This window comes from Musa acuminata, chromosome BXJ1-11, assembly GCF_036884655.1.
Source record: "Musa acuminata AAA Group cultivar baxijiao chromosome BXJ1-11, Cavendish_Baxijiao_AAA, whole genome shotgun sequence".
Taxonomy (NCBI): domain Eukaryota; kingdom Viridiplantae; phylum Streptophyta; class Magnoliopsida; order Zingiberales; family Musaceae; genus Musa; species Musa acuminata.
Genome location: NC_088337.1, coordinates 26,597,074 through 26,617,433, shown reverse-complemented (window position 1 = coordinate 26,617,433; position 20,360 = coordinate 26,597,074). Strand labels below are relative to the sequence as shown.

At 50.7% G+C, this 20,360-nt stretch overlaps 2 protein-coding genes across 2 annotated transcripts; one reads left to right on the top strand and one right to left on the bottom strand.

Annotated features, from left to right (window-relative positions):
* The first annotated feature begins 1,380 nt into the window (after positions 1-1,380).
* LOC103971659 (dehydrin DHN1) lies at positions 1,381-2,366 on the top strand. The gene is made up of 2 exons (XM_009385734.3): positions 1,381-1,692; positions 1,781-2,366. Exons 1-2 carry the CDS (start codon positions 1,450-1,452, stop codon positions 2,210-2,212), a joined length of 675 nt encoding a protein of 224 aa, XP_009384009.2. The 5' UTR covers positions 1,381-1,449; the 3' UTR covers positions 2,213-2,366.
* Positions 2,367-19,328: 16,962 nt separating this feature from the next.
* On the bottom strand, positions 19,329-20,264 carry LOC135596474 (uncharacterized). The gene has a single exon (XM_065088518.1). It carries the CDS (start codon positions 20,262-20,264, stop codon positions 19,329-19,331), a length of 936 nt encoding a protein of 311 aa, XP_064944590.1.
* Positions 20,265-20,360: the final 96 nt, after the last annotated feature.

Sequence of the window (20,360 nt, the reverse complement as noted above, 5' to 3'; positions counted from 1 at the left end):
AATCATATCGACTCCACGGTGACGACGACATAAAGTTCACCAACAACATGAACTAGAAATATTTTCTGCAACTTTTCGATGACAGAGTTCAGCATACCATCATCTATGCCTTGTAAGGAGGTAGGAGTAGCTATCAGGGATGCAACCAAGCCTTCCTGCATTCCCTTACATGAAAAGAAGACTCACTCGAGCATTGGGGTTAGTGCCATCCTCACTAGACATTTGACTGACTGAGTTTCTCCGATACATTCTGATGTTTCTCCAATTTCTGGATCCGACTCTTAGAAAATTGTTGATTTTGATGTGTCTGCCACCGTTATTATCTCGGAACATAAAATGATCCGTAAGCATTGCCCGGATTCGAGATAAAGGAAAATCCCCCAAAAAAATTGATCGGTAAAATCTCATAGGTTGCGAAGCAAAACAGAGGAATCCGTCGAGGAGAGTTCTTCACTAGCATATTATGGAGAGACCAGCAGCAGCAGCAGCAGCAGCTTAGGATTAACGAGTAGCATTCCATGGAATTGTAGCCAACTTCTTCCCATCCATCGTTAAATCCACAAGGCACCAAAAGCCTGGGTAAGGTGTTCGACCATGTGCTTCACCCCCCGGAACTCGAGTGCTCGTGTAATAGAAAAGATAAAGATGTCGCCCATGGCGGCCATGGCGGAGCCGGAGAGGTCGCTCTTTGGCAACACATGCCGGTCTTTGGTGATGATGATTCGGTGCGTGTAAAGATCGACGTGCATCATGGCTACTTGTGGGCGAGGGAAGAGCAAGTAGATGGATGATCCGGTTGTTCTTGTTTACTGGACGTGAGAATGAGGTGCATCACCGCGAGCTGTTTCTGTGTACAGCAAACGAAGGCAAAACCTGTACAGTAGCAGCGAGCAAAATAGATGAAGATGGAAGAGCTTAACGAGAGAGGAGGGACGACATGGACCGACACACGACCGACTTTTTGCTCCATTCGAGGCGGAAGGTCACCTGCGTTGTACTGCCCCTCGGGCCGAGCTAAGCAGACGCTCTCACTCGCGTGCGGCTTGACGACTCATATGGACTTGTAGGGCTCGCACCCCAGACACCGTAAGTGCCCTGTAAAGATGACGCGCCTCACGATAACAAGTGCCACGAGAGAACCGAATGGCGTGTCTCCACCGACCTCTCGAGTTCGTCCACCGACGCTGGCAAGGCCACCTGGGGCTCACAGAGACCACTTGCCGCGCGGCCACGTTCCGCTTGCTGTCTCTGTCCTTTCCTCCGTAATCCTAACGAGTTCTTTATTCGATTCCTACGTCGCGTTCGTAGCGAGGCAACGCATCGATCTCTGCGTGACTGCACCATCCGGCAAAGCTCTATATAAAGCCATGTCTCTCCTTCCTCCAAAAACCAGTCCATACGGTAGTTGCTTTGTTGTTGAGTGTTGAACTGTTTCTACAGATATATACCATGGCGGAGGAGCACAACAAGGCCATGGAGAGCGGTGAGGAGGTGGCGGTCCAAGACCGGGGGTTGTTTGACTTCATGGAGAAGAAGAAGGATGAGGAGAGGAAGGAGTGCCATGAGGAGGAGGAGGTTCTGGTGACCGGGGTGGAGAAGGTTCAGATCGAGGAGGGAGAGAAGGCGAACGAGGAGGAGAAGATGGGTCTTCTGGAGAAACTCCACCGGTCTCACAGCTCCAGCTCTAGCTCGGTATGTACTCCTTTAACCATGGTTGAATCAAGACTCCGACTGTAGATATGACCGAACTGTTAAGCTCTTCTTTATCGTGCGTGTGCAGTCGAGCGATGATGAAGAAGAAGCTGAAGGAGTGAACAAGGAGAAGAAGAAGAAGAAGAAGAAGAAAGGTCTGAAGGAAAAGATCAACGAGAAGCTTGTATGCGAGGAAGAAGCCAAGAAACCCGAGGTCGAGGAGGGCACCACGGTGGTGGTGGAGAAGATGCAGGAGGAGACTGCGAAGGTGGAAGCTACCCCGCCAGAGCAGGAGAAGGGGCTCCTGGAGAAGATCAAGGAGAAGCTGCCCGGCCACAAGAAGCCCGCCGACGAGGCGCCGGCACCGCCGTCCCCAGCTGCTGCATGCGCCGGCCATGGCGAGGAGCACGAGCGGGATGAGGGGAAGGAGAAGAAGGGCATACTGGGAAGGATCATGGAGAAGCTGCCTGGCTACCACAAGACCGAGGAGAAAGAGGGGGAGAAGAAGAGTCCTAAGTAAGAGGAGCCAAAGGAGTCCCGAGCTTGACGGTGTCGTCTCTGTCCTGCGTCTGGTGTTTTTGGTTCGTGTCATGCTTGATGTGTGCTGCCAGTTTCGTTGTTTTAACGACAATGAGTGATGTTTTCAAAAGAGAATAATGATTGATTGGTTTTTTTCTTTCGAAATGATAAACAACTAAGACTACATTCCAATCGTAAAATAACTATAAAAAATATATATATATATATATATATATATATATATATATATATATATATATATATATATAAAGGAAACAGGTGAAACATTGTTGTATGTTTCTAAATACATGTTAACGAGGCTCTATATATATATATATATATATATATATATATATATATATATATATATATATATATATATATATATATATACCCTCGTGTCGTTAACATGTATTTAGAAACATAACATAATGTTTCACTTGTTTCCTTTACTGACATGGTTATTGTTGGTGTAAACAATTTTTTTAGCCGTGGCCTCGGGGTCGACGCGGCTTGTTCGGGGGTCCGAATGACGGTGATCTTACGCGACGTCCCTCGAGGTCTCCCGGTGGCCGATTGCGACGGTCTGGTCGGGACGTCGCGTCAGGCCAGGAGGAAAACTTCACCGCAGCACCGGGTAGAGGCGACGTCGATCTTTCACCTGCACACAGGTCGGGTCGGAAGCTCGACCCAACCCCTCCGACGATCAAGTCAATGGGTGTGGAGGGGGTTTCGAATGAAGAAGTGCCTCTGTCTTTTTTTCTTTTCTTTTTGTTTAGAACCCGGGGGTATTTATAGGCAAGTTTAGTGTTACCTGATATGCCTGCCTGCCGGGGTAGGACCGTACCTCTGATGGCGTCTGACATTGCCGTTGGTGTTGTGTGGAGGACCGAACCGCCGCAGGGTATGGACGAACTTCGGTCGACACCTTCCTCTGCCTCGATCGGGCGTGCGGGGTCAAACGATGAGGTCGCCTGGGAGCGGTTGACGTTGGCGCACATCAAGTCAGCGTTAATGCTCACTCCCTTGGGCAGTGTGTCGTCCAGATGTGGCTGACGTCATGGCGTGTCGTGTCACCATTATTACCCTTATCATATTCCCCCCCCCCAGTACCGCGGTAGTCTCAGGCGACATGAGGTCGAGCACGTCTCGGGCGGGCAGGCCGCGCCGAGGAGGTGGTCTTCGAGCGACATGAGACCGAGGAGCATGCCTCGGGCGCACGGGACACGCCGAGGAGGTGGTCTCGAGGGGATGAAGCCGAGGAGCATGACGTAGGCGGGCTGGCCGCGCAGGTGTGGTCTCGGGGGGATGAAGCCGAGGAGCACGACGCAGGCGGGCTGGCCACGCAGGTGTGGTCTCAGGGGCATGAAGCCGAGGAGCACGACGCAGGCAGGCTGGCTGTTGGGAAATCATGGGGGCGACATCACATGCGCAGCGGAAGAACAAGAAAACAAAATCCCCGCGTTCCCAAAAAGATGTTCGTCGTCGTGCGAAGACTGGTGCGCAAAATCCGCGAAACTCAAAACTGCGTATAAAGTAGATTGTGTTACCTAGGGAGATCGTATATCCTTGTTTCCTTACAGATTCTTAGGAGAGGGTGAAGGAGGTCAAACGTCCTCCTCTGTAGCGGTGATCCACACAGCAGGGTTGCGACGACGCTCCTCAAAAACTCCAGGCCTGATCTGAGGTGGAGAGGAAGAGGAGAATAGGAAAGGCAAGCAAAAACTCTAGCCTATGAGGCTCTGAATCCCTCCTATTTATAGAGGTCCCTTGTCAAACCCTAATGGGTCCTCCCCTAGTGGGTATTGGATCTGCATCCAATAAGACAAGGGCTCCGTCGGATATCTCATATCCGAACCTCTACTCATCGCAATACCTACCATATGTGTGTGACCCTCTAGGCCCAATATCGAGCTGGCCGTGAGTCATACCCGTCAGAACTCCTTCTAACTCAGTGAATTATTATCTCTATAATAATTCACTTGACTCATCGACTACGGAAGTACTAGGCCACTACGCTGTAGTCCCCAGACGATACAGGGGAATCCAATCCATTAGACATGTCTGTCCTCAGTTACCGTGTACCTATAATCCCTCATCCATCTAATATCCCAGAGACCGTATATCGAGCATGGTATTGTCAGACCCATACGGTTTCTACTCGAGTCTCGCTCTAATCGGATTCTCCCGGAGAACTCTTTCTCTCTCAACCCGAATGACCCTGGCCAGGGTTTTGTCTGAGCAAGAACACATGGGATATTCCTCTCATGACGCCGAGAGTGGATGATCCTCTATCGACACTCAATAGCCCTCGTAAGGTCGACTACCACTCCCAATGACCAGCTGTACTAGATCTGGGACAGCCAAACCTATAAGTCTGGTATCAAAGAGTGGAGCACTAACATAGGACATCCTTGGTGTCTCAAGTCTAAGGACCAGATACACCACTAGGACTACGAAATCGCTGTCTGACAATAAGGCATCATCAACCATCCAGCATTCCGTAAGCGGATCAATCAGTGAACTCATTCTCTAATGAGCACCTGTACTGTATCCCTAGTGTCCCTACACGAGCAGCTATGAGATCAGCTGCATCCATCATATGGACGGGTATACAGCACACCAGTCTGTCCGGTTATCACGATGTCACTCTCGAGTAACCTATGACCGGGTAGGATCTGTGTTTAAAGGTGAATCGATCTCATTATCGTGATCTCATCACGATCCGATTCCCATTGCACAAATCCAAGGACATCACAATATATATATGCACATATGCAATAGTTATAAAGTGATATACGCCAAAATATAATAAGCAAAAAGATTCTGTATCAAGTCACACGTGCCATCACTCACGTGATTGGCTTGCTGGGCACCTATGACTAGCAATCTCCCACTTGACCTAAAGCCAATCACCTATGTGTCTGATCCCCATCAGACCCCTGTGACGCTCAAAGACAAAATGAGACAACGGCTTTGTCAGTGGATCTGCAATGTTATCTTCGGATGGAACTCTTTCCACTGCTACATATCCTCGGGTTACGATCTCTCTGATAAGTTGAAACCTCCTCAGAACACTTCTGATGAGACCCGGGTTCCCTTATTTGAGTAATCGCCCCGTTATTATCACAATATAAGGAGATCGGCTCCTCGCTACTTGGCACGACTCCCAAATCTGTGATGAACTTCTTCACCCAGACTCCCTCCTTTGCTACATCTAATGCAGCAATGTACTCCGCCTCTGTGGTCGAGTCAGCAGTGGTATCTTGCTTGGAACTCTTCCAGCACACTGCTCCTCCATTCAAGGTGTACACATACCCTGAATTTGACTTGCTATCATCGATATCAGACTGAAAACTTGAGTCAGTATAGCCTTCAACCTTAAGGCTATTACCTCCATATACTAGTAAAAGATCCTTAGTCCTTCTCAAGTACATAAGGATACACTTTACTGCTTTCCAATGCTCCAAGCCTAGATCCGTCTGATACCTGCTCGTGACACTCAGAGCATGCGCTATATCAGGCCTAGTACATAGCATGACATGATAGACCATATTATTGAGGCATAAGGTATCATATTCATGTTTGCCCTTTCTTAGAATTTTCAATGCCAAACATTTTGACAATGGTTTCTATGTACTTGGACTGGGACAAGCCAAGCATCCTCTTGGATCTATCTCTATAGATTCTAATCCCTAAGATATAGGATGTTTCCCCTAAGTCCTTTATGGAGAAGTGTCTAGATAACCAAGTCTTTACTGTAGATAGCATTCCTACGTCATTCCCAATGATGAGGATGTCATCCACATATAACACCAAAAAGGTGATAGCGCTCCCACTTACCTTTCTGTATACACAAGGCTCATCTTCGTTCTTAACGAAGTCATAAGATCTGATTGCCTCATCAAATCTTATGTTCCAACTTCGGGAAGCTTGCTTTAGTCCATAAATGGATCTAAGCAACCTACACACCTTATCTGGGCAGTTCTTGGACACGAATCCCTCAAGTTGCATCATATACACCTCCTCCACGAGGTTCCCATTGAGGAATGCAGTTTTCACATCCATCGCCAGATCTCATAATCATAGTGTGCTACAATAGCCAATAGAATTCTGATGGATTTTAGCATTGCTACGGGTGAGAAGGTTTCGTCGTAATCAACACCTTGCCTTTGACAATACCCCTTAGCCACTAGCCTTGCTTTATAAGTCTCTACCTTTCCATCTACTCCGATCTTTTTCTTAAAGATCCACTTGCAACCGATGAGTACAATACCTTCGGGCGCATCAACTAGGTTCCAAACCTTGTTGGAGTACATAGAATCCATCTCAGAATTCATGGCTTATTGTCACTTCCCGGAGTCTATACTCATAATAGCCTCCTTGTAGGTCTGAGGATCAATATCCTCAACATCCTCTCCTCTAATATGTCCCACATATCTCTCAAGAGGATGAGATACTCTATCAGACCTGCGTAAAGTTAAAAATTGTGTATTAGGTATCTGAACAGACTCGGGCTGTAGAGTGGTGCTTGAGCTTGGTTCTCCAACCTCGCTCAACTCTATCATTCTCCCACTGTCTCCGCCAAGAATGTGTTCCTTCTCAAGGAACACTGCTCTCTTAGCTACAAAGACCTTTTGGTCCTCGAGATGATAGAAATAATACCCATAAGTTTCCTTGGGGTATCCCACAAATTTGCATCGCTCTGTCCTTGATTCTAACTTATCGGGGTTGTGTCTTTTAACATGGGCAGGGCAGCCCCAAATCTTAACAACCTTAAGATCAGGCTTCTTCCCTTTCCATATCTCATATGGTGTAGACACTACCGACTTAGTTGGAATTCTGTTCAGAAGGTAAGCTGTGGTTTCTAGGGCATATCCCCAGAATGAGATGGGTAGGTCAGCGAAACTCATCATGGACCGTACCATATCTAATAATGTACGATTTCTCCTTTCAGAGACACCATTGAGCTGAGGTGTGTAAGGAGGTGTACATTGGGATAATATCCCATGGTCCTTGAGGAACTGAGTAAACTCTGTACTTAAGTACTCACCTCCTCGATATGATCGAAGAGTTTTGATACTCTTTCCAGTTTAGTTCTCCACCTCATTCTTATACTCTCTGAATTTCTCAAAGGCCTCGGATTTGTACTTCATTAAGTACACATATCCATACCTTGAGAAATCATCAGTAAATGTAATGAAGTAGGAGTAACCTCCAATGGCATGAGTTGACATGGGTCCACATACATCACTATGTATGAGTTCCAACAACTCAGTGGCTCTCTCTCCAATTCCACTAAATGGAGAGTTGGTCAATTTTTCACGAATGCAAGGTTCACAAGTTACATATGACATATAGTCGAATGGATCTAGATATCCATTATTTAGCAACTTTTGAATCCTTCTTTCATGGATGTGACCTAGCCTACAATGCCATAGGTATGCACTGTTCACCTCATCTCGTTTCCTCTTAGACACTTACATTCATGATATGTGGAGTAGTGTCTTGCATAAACAAACCTTTATGCAATATTCCTCTCGTCAATCTCCCCTCGGCTTTGCTAGAATTTACAATAAATTGTAGATGTAATAAACAATACTGGTATCCAATACCAATGCAATATCACAAAAATCTAACAATTGGAGATTGATCATGAATGCACCTGAAACTTCTCCAAGCTTCTATTTCGCCCTTTCTGCAAGGTACTCTTTGCAGTTCATCTTCCAGTGCCCATATATACCACAGTGGAAGCACTGGCCTTTGTCCTTTGTTGGGTCTTTCTTAGCAACCTTTGCTTTACCTGGTCTGCCCTTGCCCTTTCCCTTCTTAAGGGACCTTTCTGCTTTCCTTTTCTTTTTGGTCTCACCAGTGTAGAGAACTGGCTTCTCTTTCTTAATAGTACTCTCTACCTCCCTCAACATATTGAGGAGCTCTGGGAGAGTCACCTCAAGCTTGTTCATATTAAAATTCATTATGAACTGTGAAAAGGAATCTGGTAGGGACTAAAGCACAATGTCCACACACAAGTTATCCTCTAGGACCATTCCTAGACCTGTGAGTTTCTCTATCCACTCAATCATCTTTAGGACATGGTTCTGAACCGGTGTCCCCTTAGTCATCCTAGCGCGGAAAAGGCTCTTGGATATCTCATATCGTTGAGTCCTTCCCTGTTCCTCAAACAATTTACGAACATGTAGGAGAATGGATCTGGCATCCATCTTTTCATGTTGTCTCTGTAACTCAGGAGTCATAGAGCCCAACATATAGCACTGAGCAAGAGTGGAGTCATCAATGTACTTCACGTAGCGAGCGATCTCATCCTCATTTGCCCCTTCTTCGGGCGTAGGTATCACTGTATCAAGGACGTACACGATTTTCTCCGCTGTGAGAACAATTCTCAAGTTACGGAGCCAATCCGTATAATTTGGACCAGTGAGGCGGTTGACATCAAGTATGCCACGTAAGGGATTTGAAAGCAACATTTTCTGAAAATAAAGATGCAGCAGAAATGAATAACATGCAGATTTTGCAAGAAATAAACTATCAAGATATGGACTTCTATCTTAATATGCTCCCATTATTTTACTAACGAGTCACGCGACACCCTCAGCACGTGAAACGGAAGTCTCCAGCAGACTTCTAGTGGGGATCAGGATCCAATCAGCGTCTTAGTGTAACCTCGAGGGACTCGACCAATCACACTAAGCCTAAAAGGTAGGCAACTCTTGCCGATCACAACTCCTTGTGATTCCCGTCCTGTTCGGCCTTCGAATCACCATGGCCTCAAGGGACTCGACCAACCATGATGCTCGGTTAAGTCAACACCTTCGTTACAAGATGAGTCTGATTTGATGATATACCCTCGAGGGACTCGACCAAGTATACCATGCCCTCAGGTCACCGGTGACATCTCTATGTCGTAAGCAAGATAGCGAATCACGATATAGGTGAGTCTCGAGGGACTCGACCAACTCAACCTACACCGGGAATCGGTTCCTACTTATAACAATGGAAGGCCACGTGGGTCAATCTAATTGCCTCACGTTTACCGACTTAATATTATCGAGAGATGTTTCTAAGATTTGGTCTCCTAATATGACATGTCACACATATACATATTTAATATATATATACATCGCATGCAAATATATATACTTATCTAGTATGTGTATAATCAATTACACCAGATGATCATGGACCACAACCTAATGTGATTAGGCCCGAGCCAGTAGGCCTAATCACTCACATCAAGATCTATGTGTGCAACGGTGCATCTCCATGCCCTGTGATCGTCCATCTCGTCCTCATCGGTTCCGTCGACATCTTGATGCATCTTCATGCATCGCGATCGTCCGTCTCGTGGGTCCCGTTATCGCATCCACGCTCCCGCTGCGCCTCCTTATGTGATTACAACTTAATCATAGGCACGCAGGCCCGACAATAAACAAGAAATATAATGGAGGCTCGCAGACCTCAATAATAATAATCACAAGTACACACATCACACGGCCCATGATCATCCGTCCACACATCATACATCACATGTATAAATAATCATCATCATGTAGTATTACTAGATAATAATAAAAATAATAATCAACTAAACCTTTTAATTAATTAATATTTTCTGAAATCAGGGACATGTAGGGAATTTCTGAATTTATAGGGGTATTTTCGTAATTTAGACAAAAAGATAGAAATTGGAATTTCTCAAATTCCGAGGGGCAAAACTATCTTTTGCTCAGAAAACCCTAATGCCCTTTCCCCTTTTCGCTGATGCCGCCGCCGCCACCCTGCCGGCGGCGGCTTGTGCGGCGAATGAGGGCACTGCCCTCGCCTGCAGGCGGCATGCCCGCTAGCGGCGCTGCCGCTGCGGGTGGGCGCCCCTGCCTCCGCAGGGGGTGCTGTCCCGCCGGGCGGCCGCCCCTGTGGGGGGGGGAGGGTTTCGCCCGCGGGAGAAGCGGCCGCAGGCGCCTCTGCCCGCGGGCTGCCAGCTCCGCCGGACGCAAGCCCGCTGCAAGCAGGCCGCCGGCCGACTGTTGCAGTCACAGCGCTTGCGCATGCGCCGGCGCTGTGCTACCTGCCTTCGGTTGTGCTGCACGCACGCAGATCGAGGGCAGCAACTGTTGCTGCCCTTCCTTGTTTTTGCGTCAACGATTTTGACGTCAAAATTCTTCCTAAACACAACACATGCAGTTCAAAACCAATCATTCGCACGGACAACCTGGCTCTGATACCACTGTTGGGAAATCACGGGGGCGACATCACATGCGCAGCGGAAGAACAAGAAAACAAAATCCCCGCGTTCCCAAAAAGATGTTCATCGTCGTGCGAAGACTGGTGCGCAAAATCTGCGAAACTCAAAACTGCGTATAAAGTAGATTGTGTTACCTAGGGAGATCGTATATCCCTGTTTCCTTACAGATCCTTAGGAGAGGGTGAAGGAGGTCAAACGTCCTCCTCTCTAGCGGTGATCCACACAGCAGGGTTGCGACGACGCTCCTCAAAAACTCCAGGCCTGATCTGAGGTGGAGAGGAAGAGGAGAATAGGAAAGGCAAGCAAAAACTCTAGCCTATGAGGCTCTGAATCCCTCCTATTTATAGAGGTCCCCTGTCAAACCCTAATGGGTCCTCCCCTAGTGGGTATTGGATCTGCATCCAATAAGACAAGGGCTCCGTCGGATATCTCATATCTGAACCTCTACTCATCGCAATACCTATCATATGTGTGTGACCCTCTAGGCCCAATATCGAGCTGGCCGTGAGTCATACCCGTCAGAACTCCTTCTAACTCAGTGAATTATTATCTCTGTAATAATTCACTTGACTCATCGACTACGGAAGTACTAGGCCACTACGCCGTAGTCCCCAGACGATACAGGGGAATCCAATCCATTGGACCTGTCTGTCCTCAGTTACCGTGTACCTATAATCCCTCATCCATCTAATATCTCAGAGACCGTATATCGAGCATGGTATTGTCAGACCCATACGGTTTCTACTCGAGTCTCGCTCTAATCGGATTCTCCCGGAGAACTCTTTCTCTCTCAACCCGAATGACCCTGGCCAGGGTTTTGTCTGAGCAAGAACACATGGGATATTCCTCTCATGACGCCGAGAGTGGATGATCCTCTATCGACACTCAATAGCCCTCGTAAGGTCGACTACCACTCCCAATGACCAGCTGTACTAGATCTGGGACAGCCAAACCTATAAGTCTGGTATCAAAGAGTGGAGCACTAACATAGGACATCCTTGGTGTCTCAAGTCTAAGGACCAGATACACCACTAGGACTACGAAATCGTTGTCTGACAATAAGGCATCATCAACCATCCAGCATTCCGTAAGCGGATCAATCAGTGAACTCATTCTCTAATGAGCACCTATACTGTATCCCTAGTGTCCCTACACGAGCAGCTATGAGATCAACTGCATCCATCATATGGACGGGTATACAGCACACCAGTCTGTCCGGTTATCACGATGTCCCTCTCGAGTAACCTATGACCGGGTAGGATCTGTGTTTAAAGGTGAATCGATCTCATTATCGTGATCTCATCACGATCCGATTCCCATTGCACAAATCCAAGGACATCACAATATATATATGCACATATGCAATAGTTATAAAGTGATATACGCCAAAATATAATAAGCAAAAAGATTATGTATCAAGTCACACGTGCCATCACTCACGTGATTGGCTTGCTGGGCACCTATGACTAGCACTGGCCACGCAGGTGTAGTCTCGGGCAACATGCGGCCGAGGATCACGACGCAGGCGGATAGGCCGCGCAGGCGTGTCTCGGGTAACATGCGGCCGAGGAGCATGACGCAGGTGGGCTGACCGCGCAGGTGTGTCTCGGGTAACATGCGGCCGAGGAGCACGACGCAGGCGGGCGGACCGAATAGCTGCTCTGCCACACACCTTTCATTTAGCAGCGGCGAGGATCGAAAAACTACCGCATTTAATTTCCTTTCTAAGGGAGAGTTGGTTGCTTCTGTCGCACGCCTTCGGGCGTCGAGATCGAGGCGCCAGGACGCTGCCGCTTCAGCGGGGTTGCCACGTCAGGCTTTCATTAAGTCAGGGCACCTTTTGGCATTTCCGATGCGACGTGACGGTTACTCACGTGCGCGGGTGGGCTGCCGCCCACTCTCGGGAGGTGAAGGGGCGCTGGTTCTGGCGGGATATCTCCTTTAAATAGCGGACACCCGGCTTCGCTTTTATCTTTGCTGCTGAGTCTCCTTCTTCTGGCCTTGCCGTCCCCTTTCAAATCTTCTTCTGTGCTTCCTGCGTCGTCCTCCCTTTTCCCGTTGCACCTCCTTGTTAAGGTCAGTTAAGATGTCGGCCTTTCCTCCCTCTCCTTCTTCTCCTTCCCATGTAGCTGAGGGGGGACGTCCTTCGGCGCCCCCCCGTAGAATCCTATGATGGGGAAGCGGCGCGGGCCCTAGAGGCCTTGATGTTGCCGCACGACATTGACTCCACCGTGAGTGGGTCTCTGTTGGGGGGACTCCGGGAGCGCTATTTCATCCCGGAGGATCACATCCTTAGTGCCCCAAAACCGGGACAGCGGGCGTATGACCCTGTCCCGAAGGGTTTTGCGCTGACTTTGGATGCCCTGGAGGCGGGTCTGCGCTTTCCCCTTCATCCCCTCATTGTGTCCTGCCTGTCTTTCTGGCGGATTTCGCCATCTCAAGTGGCGCCGAACTCTTGGCGCTACCTAGTGATATTCCTAGGGGAATGCCACTATGCCAATATCACCCTCACCCTCAACCTCTTTCTTTCCTATTATCGCCTTTCCAAGGGTTTGGTGGGTTACTTCCTATCTACTCGGACGGGCTTCCGAGTCGGAGGGGCCCCTTCTAATAATAAAGGGTGGAAGGGGAGATTTTTTTACATTTGCCACGCACAGGATTGAGGTTTTGGGGTTCGGTGGTTCGCGAGGGCGATCGACAACACCACCCCGTGTTTGGGCGAAGTAGAGCGCCAAGATCTGGGGAGGCTCAAAGAGATTCTCCCCGGGTCATAGGCCCTCTGGAACATGACCGAGCAATGGCTGGTCGAGGCGAGTCTCAGCCCGATGCCTCTGGGTACGTTAGTAACGTTTGGTTCGGGTATTCGTGCGGTTCATTCTTGGTACAAATACTTTTCTTGTTTTTTGTAGAGATGGTGAACCTCCGGTAGCTCCTGAGGGGTAAGGCGTCGCAAGCTCCTCCCCCAGCACCGCCAGCCGACCCACAGCCCTGTTGGGAAATCATGGGGGCGACATCACATGCGCAGCGGAAGAACAAGAAAACAAAATCACCGATTCCCAAAAAGATGTTCGTCGTCGTGCGAAGATTGGTGCGCAAAAATCTGCGAAACATGAAACTGTGTATAGAGTAGATTGTGTTACCTAGGGAGATCGTATATCCATGTTTCCTTGCAGATCCTTAGGAGAGGGTAAAGGAGGTCAAGCGTCCTCCTCTCTAGCGGTGATCCACACAGTAGGGTTGCGACGACGCTCCTCAAGACTCCAGGCCTGCTTTGAGGTGGAGAGGAAGAGGAGAATAGGAAAGGCAAGCAAAGGCTCTAGCCTATGAGACTCTGAATCCCTCCTATTTATAGAGGTCCCCTATCAAACCCTAATGGGTCCTCCCTAGTGGGTATTGGATATGCATCCAATAAGACAATGGCTCCGTCGGATATCTCATATCTGAACCTCTACTCATCGCAATGCCTACCATATGTGTGTGACCCTCTAGGCCCAATATCGAGCTGGTCGTGAGTCATACCCGTCAGAACTCCTTCTAACTCAGTGAATTATTATCTCTGTAATAATTCCCTTGACTCATCGACTACGGAAGTACTAGGCCACTACGTCGTAGTCCCCAAACGATACCGGGGAATCCAATCCATTAGACCTGTCTGTCCTCAGTTACCGTATACCTATAATCCCTCATCCATCTAATATCCCAGACACCGTATATCGAGCATGGTGTTGTCAGACCCATACGGTTTCTACTCGAGTCTCGCTCTAATCGGATTCTCCCGGAGAACTCTTTCTCTCTCAACCCGAATGACCCTGGCCAGGGATTTGTCTGAGCAAGAACACATGGGATATTCCTCTCATGACGTCGAGAGCGGATGATCCTCTATCGACACTCAATAGCCCTCGTAAGGTCGACTACCACTCCCAATGACCAGCTGTACTAGATCTGGGACAGCCAAACCTATAAGTCTGGTATCAAAGAGTGGAGCACTCATACAGGACATCCTTGGTGTCTCAAGTCTAAGGACCAGATACACCACTAGGACTACGGAATCGCTGTTTGACAATAAGGCATCATCAACCATCCAGCATTCCGTAAGCGGATCAATCAGTGAACTCATTCTCCAATGAGCACCTGTACTGTATCCCTAGTGTCCCTACACGAGCAGCTATAAGATCAGCTGCATCCATCATATGGACGGGTATACAGCACACCAGTCTATCCGGTTATCACGATGTCCCTCTCGAGTAACCTATGACCGGGATTATTTAGGATATGTGTTTAAAGGTGAATCGATCTCATTATCGTGATCTCATCACGATCCGATTCCCATTGCACAAATCCAAGGACATCACAATATATGTATGCATTTATGCAATAGTTATAAAGTGATATACGCCAAAATATAATAAGCAAAAAGATTCTGTATCAAGTCACACGTGCCATCACTCACGTGATTGGCTTGCTGGGCACCTATGACTAGCAAGCCCGACTCGGAGGACGCCTCATTGGAGGTCGAGGCTGGGCGCCCTTTGAAGAAGGCGAAGGCAGCACCTTCGAAGGGGCCTGAGGCGGGCCCTCGTCGGGGCAAGACCGGGCCTAGTCGGCGGGCGGCTGGGAAGGGTCCGCGCCCTCTCTCCGTACGTGACCTGTGCCGACTGCCAACCGGGGACGAGGAGCCGTTCCTGACACGGCTGGTGGGCAAGATCCCACTCGGGGAGGCCAGCGACCCCCTGGTTGCCCGCTGGGGGGGCTTGTCCCGGGGGGACAGAGTGTGGGCCGGAGGGGACCCCTCCGCAGCGGTCCTCCGAGGCGCGCTTCATCCCGACATGGCTCGGGATTTGTACGTCCTGCCCTCGGAGGTGCTGCTCAACAAGTCCGCCCAATCTTTGACCTGGGTAAGTACTTCTCCTCTTTTCCTGTTTGGGTTTGTTTGTCTGATGCCGACCTTCCTAACCTGTCTTTCCTTTTGCAGGGCCTCCATTATGCGACGGCCCTGATGGACAGGGTGCGTGACGCCGGCCGGGTCATCGGGGGCCTCGTTAGCCGCAACGCCGAGCTCCACCGCCAGGTCGAGGAGGCCCGAGCCGGGGCTGGTCCGGAGGCAGTGGCGGTCGCCGAGAAGCGCACGGCGGATTCTGAGGCAGAGGCGGTTCGCCTCAGGTCGGAGCTCGAGGCATCCAAGAAAGCCAACGATGAGCTCCAGAAAACAATAAGGGTAGAGCGGACCAAGCTCCGTCTGTCGAAGACGGAGGCGAGCGCCCTTAGCAAGAAGCTGGAGGAGGTGAGGGCCGAAGCGAAGGCAGCCTCGGAAGCGCTGGCGGAGGAGGCCCGTCTCCGACCCATAAAGGATAACGAGCTCCTTGAGGCGTACAAGAAGTCCGAGGGGTTCGAACTCGGGCTAACGCGGACGGGGCGGGTATCCTTTGAGTATGGATACCGAATCGCCACGTCCCGTTTCCGCGCTCGTCACCCCGGTCTTGAGGTGGAGGAGGACCCCTTCACTCCCCACCCCGAGGATCAGGGGGTAGACATGCCCGAGGACGTCCCCTTCGACGACCGCCTGGACGCCCCCCTGTAATAAAGGAGGGTCCTGTATTTTATGTTTTTTAAGGCGCTAGCCGATTTTGTAAGTTGGGGTCGAGTTCTGTAAGTTGGTTTTTTGAAATAAAAGGAAAATTTTTCTTCTCACGTGTGTTGGCTTGTCTTCTACTCCTTCCTTTAGACGGAAAAACTTTTTCCCTTAAACGAAAAACTTCTTAAGGTTCTAGACGTTCCATGTTCTCGGCAGAGAAGAACCGTCCATCGTCGCGAGCTGGTATGTACCCGGTCGGACTACCTCGATGACCTGATAAGGTCCCTCCCATTTAGGGGCCATCTTCCCCCTCGCATGGGTCGGGTCGCTGATCTCGGTCTTACGTAGGACTAGGTCGTCTAACTTAATTGGTCGGGGCCGTACCTTCCGGTTGTAGACCCGAGCGACAGCTCTTTTGTAAAAGAGGGCCTTCAAGTGTGCATCGGCACGTCGCTCCTCGAGCATGTCGAGGCTGGCTCGAAGTCCTTCGCTCGCGACTTCCTCGTCATAGTTTCTTGCCCGAAGGGTGGGAATAGCTACCTCAGGCGGTAGGACAGCTTCGGTTCCGAACGCGAGGCTGTAGGGGGACTCTCCTGTCGCGGTTTTGGGTGTGGTGCGTAGCGACCATAAGACGCTCGGGAGTTCGTCTGTCCAAGCCGATCGGGTTGCAGACACTCTTCTTTTGAGCCCGTCTAGAATGGATCGATTGGTTACTTCCGCCAGCCCATTCGTCTGAGGGTGAGCCACCGAGCTGAACCTCAGCTGGATTCCGTGGCTCGCGCAGAACTCCCGGAATCTTCTACCGACGAACTGTGGCCCATTGTCTGTAACGATAGTTTTGGGCAGGCCGAACCGAGTCACCAGGCTCTTCCATACAAACTTTTCCATTTGCTACTCCGTGATCGTCGCTAGTGGTTCGGCCTCGACCCACTTTGTGAAGTAATAAACTCCCACGACAATGTATTTCCGCTGTCCCGAGGCTGGTGGGAAAGGTCCGAGCAGGTCCAAACCCCACTGCGCGAACGACCATGCGCAATCGATGGGGGTGAGTGGGACAGCGGGCTGCCGGGGCGTGCGGGCGTGTTCTTGGCATGAACTACATCGCTGCACGTAGGCCTTCGCGTCCCGGCACATGGTCGGCCAGTAGTAACCCTGGCGAAGTATTTTGTGTGCTAGGGTTTGCCCGCCGATGTGCTCCCCGCAGATCCCTTCGTGGACCTCAGCCAGAACCGTCCGAGCTTCGTCGGGCTCCAAGCACCGTATGAGGGGGTATGTGAAGGATCGCTTGTAGAGCCGTCCGCCGACCTCAGAATACCACGCATGTGTACGGCGCAGGCGCCGAGCCGTAGCCTCGTCGGGGGGAAGAGTCTCGTCCCGCTTGAAGCGTAGCAACTCTTGTACCCATGTGATTGGTGCGCCGCCCGAGTTCGCAACTGCGATCTCGATGGCATGGGCAGGGAGCTCCTCGATCTCGGGACGGGCTTCGGGAGCCGGCTTCGACGCCAGCTTAGCTAGCGCGTCGGCTCGCTCGTTCTCTCCCCTTGGGATATTAGATAATGTAAAATGAGGGAACTTGGCGGTCAGGTTCTTTACCTATGCTAGGTACTTCGCCATGGTTGGGTCCCGAGCCTCGTATCCGCCACTGAGTTGCTCAGCTACCAACTGCGAGTCGGTGAGGACGTGTATGGCGACCACTTGCATTTCGAGGGCCAACCGGAGTCCTACTAGGAGTGCCTCGTATTCCGCCTCGTTGTTAGTGGCTTGGAACCCGAAGCGGAGGGAACGCTCGAACGAGCGTCCGTCGGGAGCTAATAGCACCAGCCCTGCGCCGGCGCCCTTTGAGTTGGCCGACCCATCCACGTGTAGGACCCATGCTTCAGGAGGTTGCTCGAGATCTACATTCGCGACCTAGGTTAACTCTGCGATGAAGTCGGCCATGGACTGGGCTTTGATGGTGGTCCTGGGCACGTATCGTATGTCATGCTCACCGAGCTCGACCGCCCATTTGAGAAGCCATCCTGCAACATCAAATTTAGACAAGACCTGCCGAAGTGGTTGGTCGGTGATGACTTCCACCGGGTGAGCCTGGAAATAGGGACGTAACTTCCGGGCTGACAGCACAAGAGCGAGTGCGAGTTTCTAAATCGGTGGGTAATGTTCCTCAGGCCCGCTCAGAACGTGGCTGACATAGTAGATCAGAAGCTGGTCGCCGGAGTTTTCTTTGATCAGAACGGAACTGACTGCGTGCTGAGAGGCAGCCAGGTAGAGGCCTAGCTTCTCCCCGGGAGAAACCGAGGCGAGTCAGGGGAGGCTGGCCAGGTGTCGCTTTATTTGTTTGAAGGCTTCCTCGCATTCCGCCGTCGACTGAAAATTCTTCGGGTTCTTCAGCGCCCTGAAGAAGGGGAGGCAGCGATCACCCGCTCGGGCAAGGAAGCGAGACATGGCGACGAGCCTCCCGTTAAGGCGTTGTAGGTCTTTGATCGTCCGAGGTGACTGCATGTTGATGACTGCTTGGACCTTCTCTGGATTGGCGTCAATTCCTCTTTCATGTATGATAAACCCGAGGAACTTTCCCAAGGTCACGCCGAAGGCACACTTTACGGGGTTGAGGCGCATGCCGAACTTGCGCAGCGTGGCGAATGTCTCGGCCAGGTCGGTAAGGTGAGCCCTTGCCTCTTGGCTTTTCACAATCATGTCGTCGACGTAAACTTCCATGTTTCGCTCGATCTGGTGGGCGAACATCTTGTTCACTGTTCTTTGGTACGTAGCCCCGGCGTTCTTCAATCCGAAAGGCATGACCTTATAAAAGTATACCCCTTGATCGGTGAGGAAGGCCGTGTGCTCTTGGTCTTCGAGCGCCATTCTGATCTGGTTGTATCATGAGAAGGCATCCATAAATGAGAGGCGGGCGTGTCCGGCTGTGGCGTCTACCAACTGGTCGATCTTTGGGAGGGGGTAGCAATCTTTAGGGCATGCATTGTTGAGGCTAGTGTAGTCAACGCACATCCTCCAGTTTCCATTGGGTTTCCTTACGAGGACTACATTGGATAGCCATCGCGGGTATCTAGCTTCTTCTATGAAGCCTGCCGCTAAAAGTCGGTCCACTTCTTCTCGTATGGCAAGTTGCCGATCAGGGGCCTGACGCCTAGGCTTTTGCTTCACCGGGCGAGCGTCGGGCGAGATGCTGAGGTGATGTTGTGCGACCTCCGGGTCGACACCCGTCATGTCAGATGGCGACCGGGCGAAGACGTCGGCATTTTCCTGTAGGAGACCGACGAGCTACTTTCATTCCCGCTCGGGCAGCTCCAACTCGATTTTGACCGTCTGATCTGGCCGATCTTCTAGCAGTGGCAAGTCGATGGTGGATTCCCTCGGCTCGGGATGGGGGGTCGGTCTCTTCATCTCCCGAGGATCCTCCAGCGGTGGTTCGATCCTTGTTCTCTTGTTTAACGAGACGACGGTCAAGTAGCAACGCCTGGATTCTCGGGGGCTTCCCGTGACTTCCCCGACCCCGGCGTGAGTCGGGAATTTAATAGTTTGGTAGTAAGTTGAGACGACGGCTCTGACCTTGTTGAGGGTCGATCGACCGAGGATGGCCTTGTACGCAGCGGGGAGGTCGACCACTAGAAAAGTGGTCATTACCGTCTTCGACCTTGGCGGGGCCCCTAAGGTTAAGGGCAGAGTGATAGACCCTAGTGGCGAGATTGAATCTCCGGTGAATCCGGTGAGCGCCGAGTACATCGGCCTCACACTCTCCCTAGCCAAGCCGAGCTTCTGGAAGGCATCGAAGTAAAGTATGTCGGCCGAGCTCCCGGTATCGACCATGATCCTTCTTACTTGCGCGTTGGCGATCCTGACCGATATCACGAGTGCGTCATTGTGCTCGGGCTGTTCGGATGCTCCGGTCGGGAAAGTGATCTCGGGCTCGGGCCCGTGCCTAGGAGCTTCAGTCGGGGCGGCTCTGGCGTATGCCTTTCTTCCCGTCATGGAGCCTCCGCCAGATGCAGGGCCGCCAGCTATTACGTCGATGTGTTGCTCGATGGGACCCTCCGGGCGTGGCGAAGGTTCCTTGTCTGGCCGAAGGTACTGGCCGAGATGCCCTCTGCGAATGAGCTCCTCGATCTGTCTCTTTAATTCACGACACTGCTCAGTGTCGTGCCCATGTTGTCGATGGAAACGACAGTATTTTGACCGGTCCGCAAGTTCATGCGGGCTCCTCATCGGGTGGGGGTCCTTGAGTAGTCCCCTCTCTCTTATGTGGAGAAATATTTCCGTCCGGGACGAGTTCAAGGCGGGGAGAGGGGGCCTTGGCGTCGG

Coding starts and splice junctions, on each gene's coding strand:
- LOC103971659 (XM_009385734.3), top strand. CDS start 1,450: ATGGCGGAGGAGCACAACAAGGCCATGGAGAGCGGTGAGGAGGTGGCG. Junction 1,693..1,780: donor ACAGCTCCAGCTCTAGCTCG/GTATGTACTCCT, acceptor GTGCGTGTGCAG/TCGAGCGATGATGAAGAAGA.
- LOC135596474 (XM_065088518.1), bottom strand. CDS start 20,264: ATGAGGAGCCCGCATGAACTTGCGGACCGGTCAAAATACTGTCGTTTC.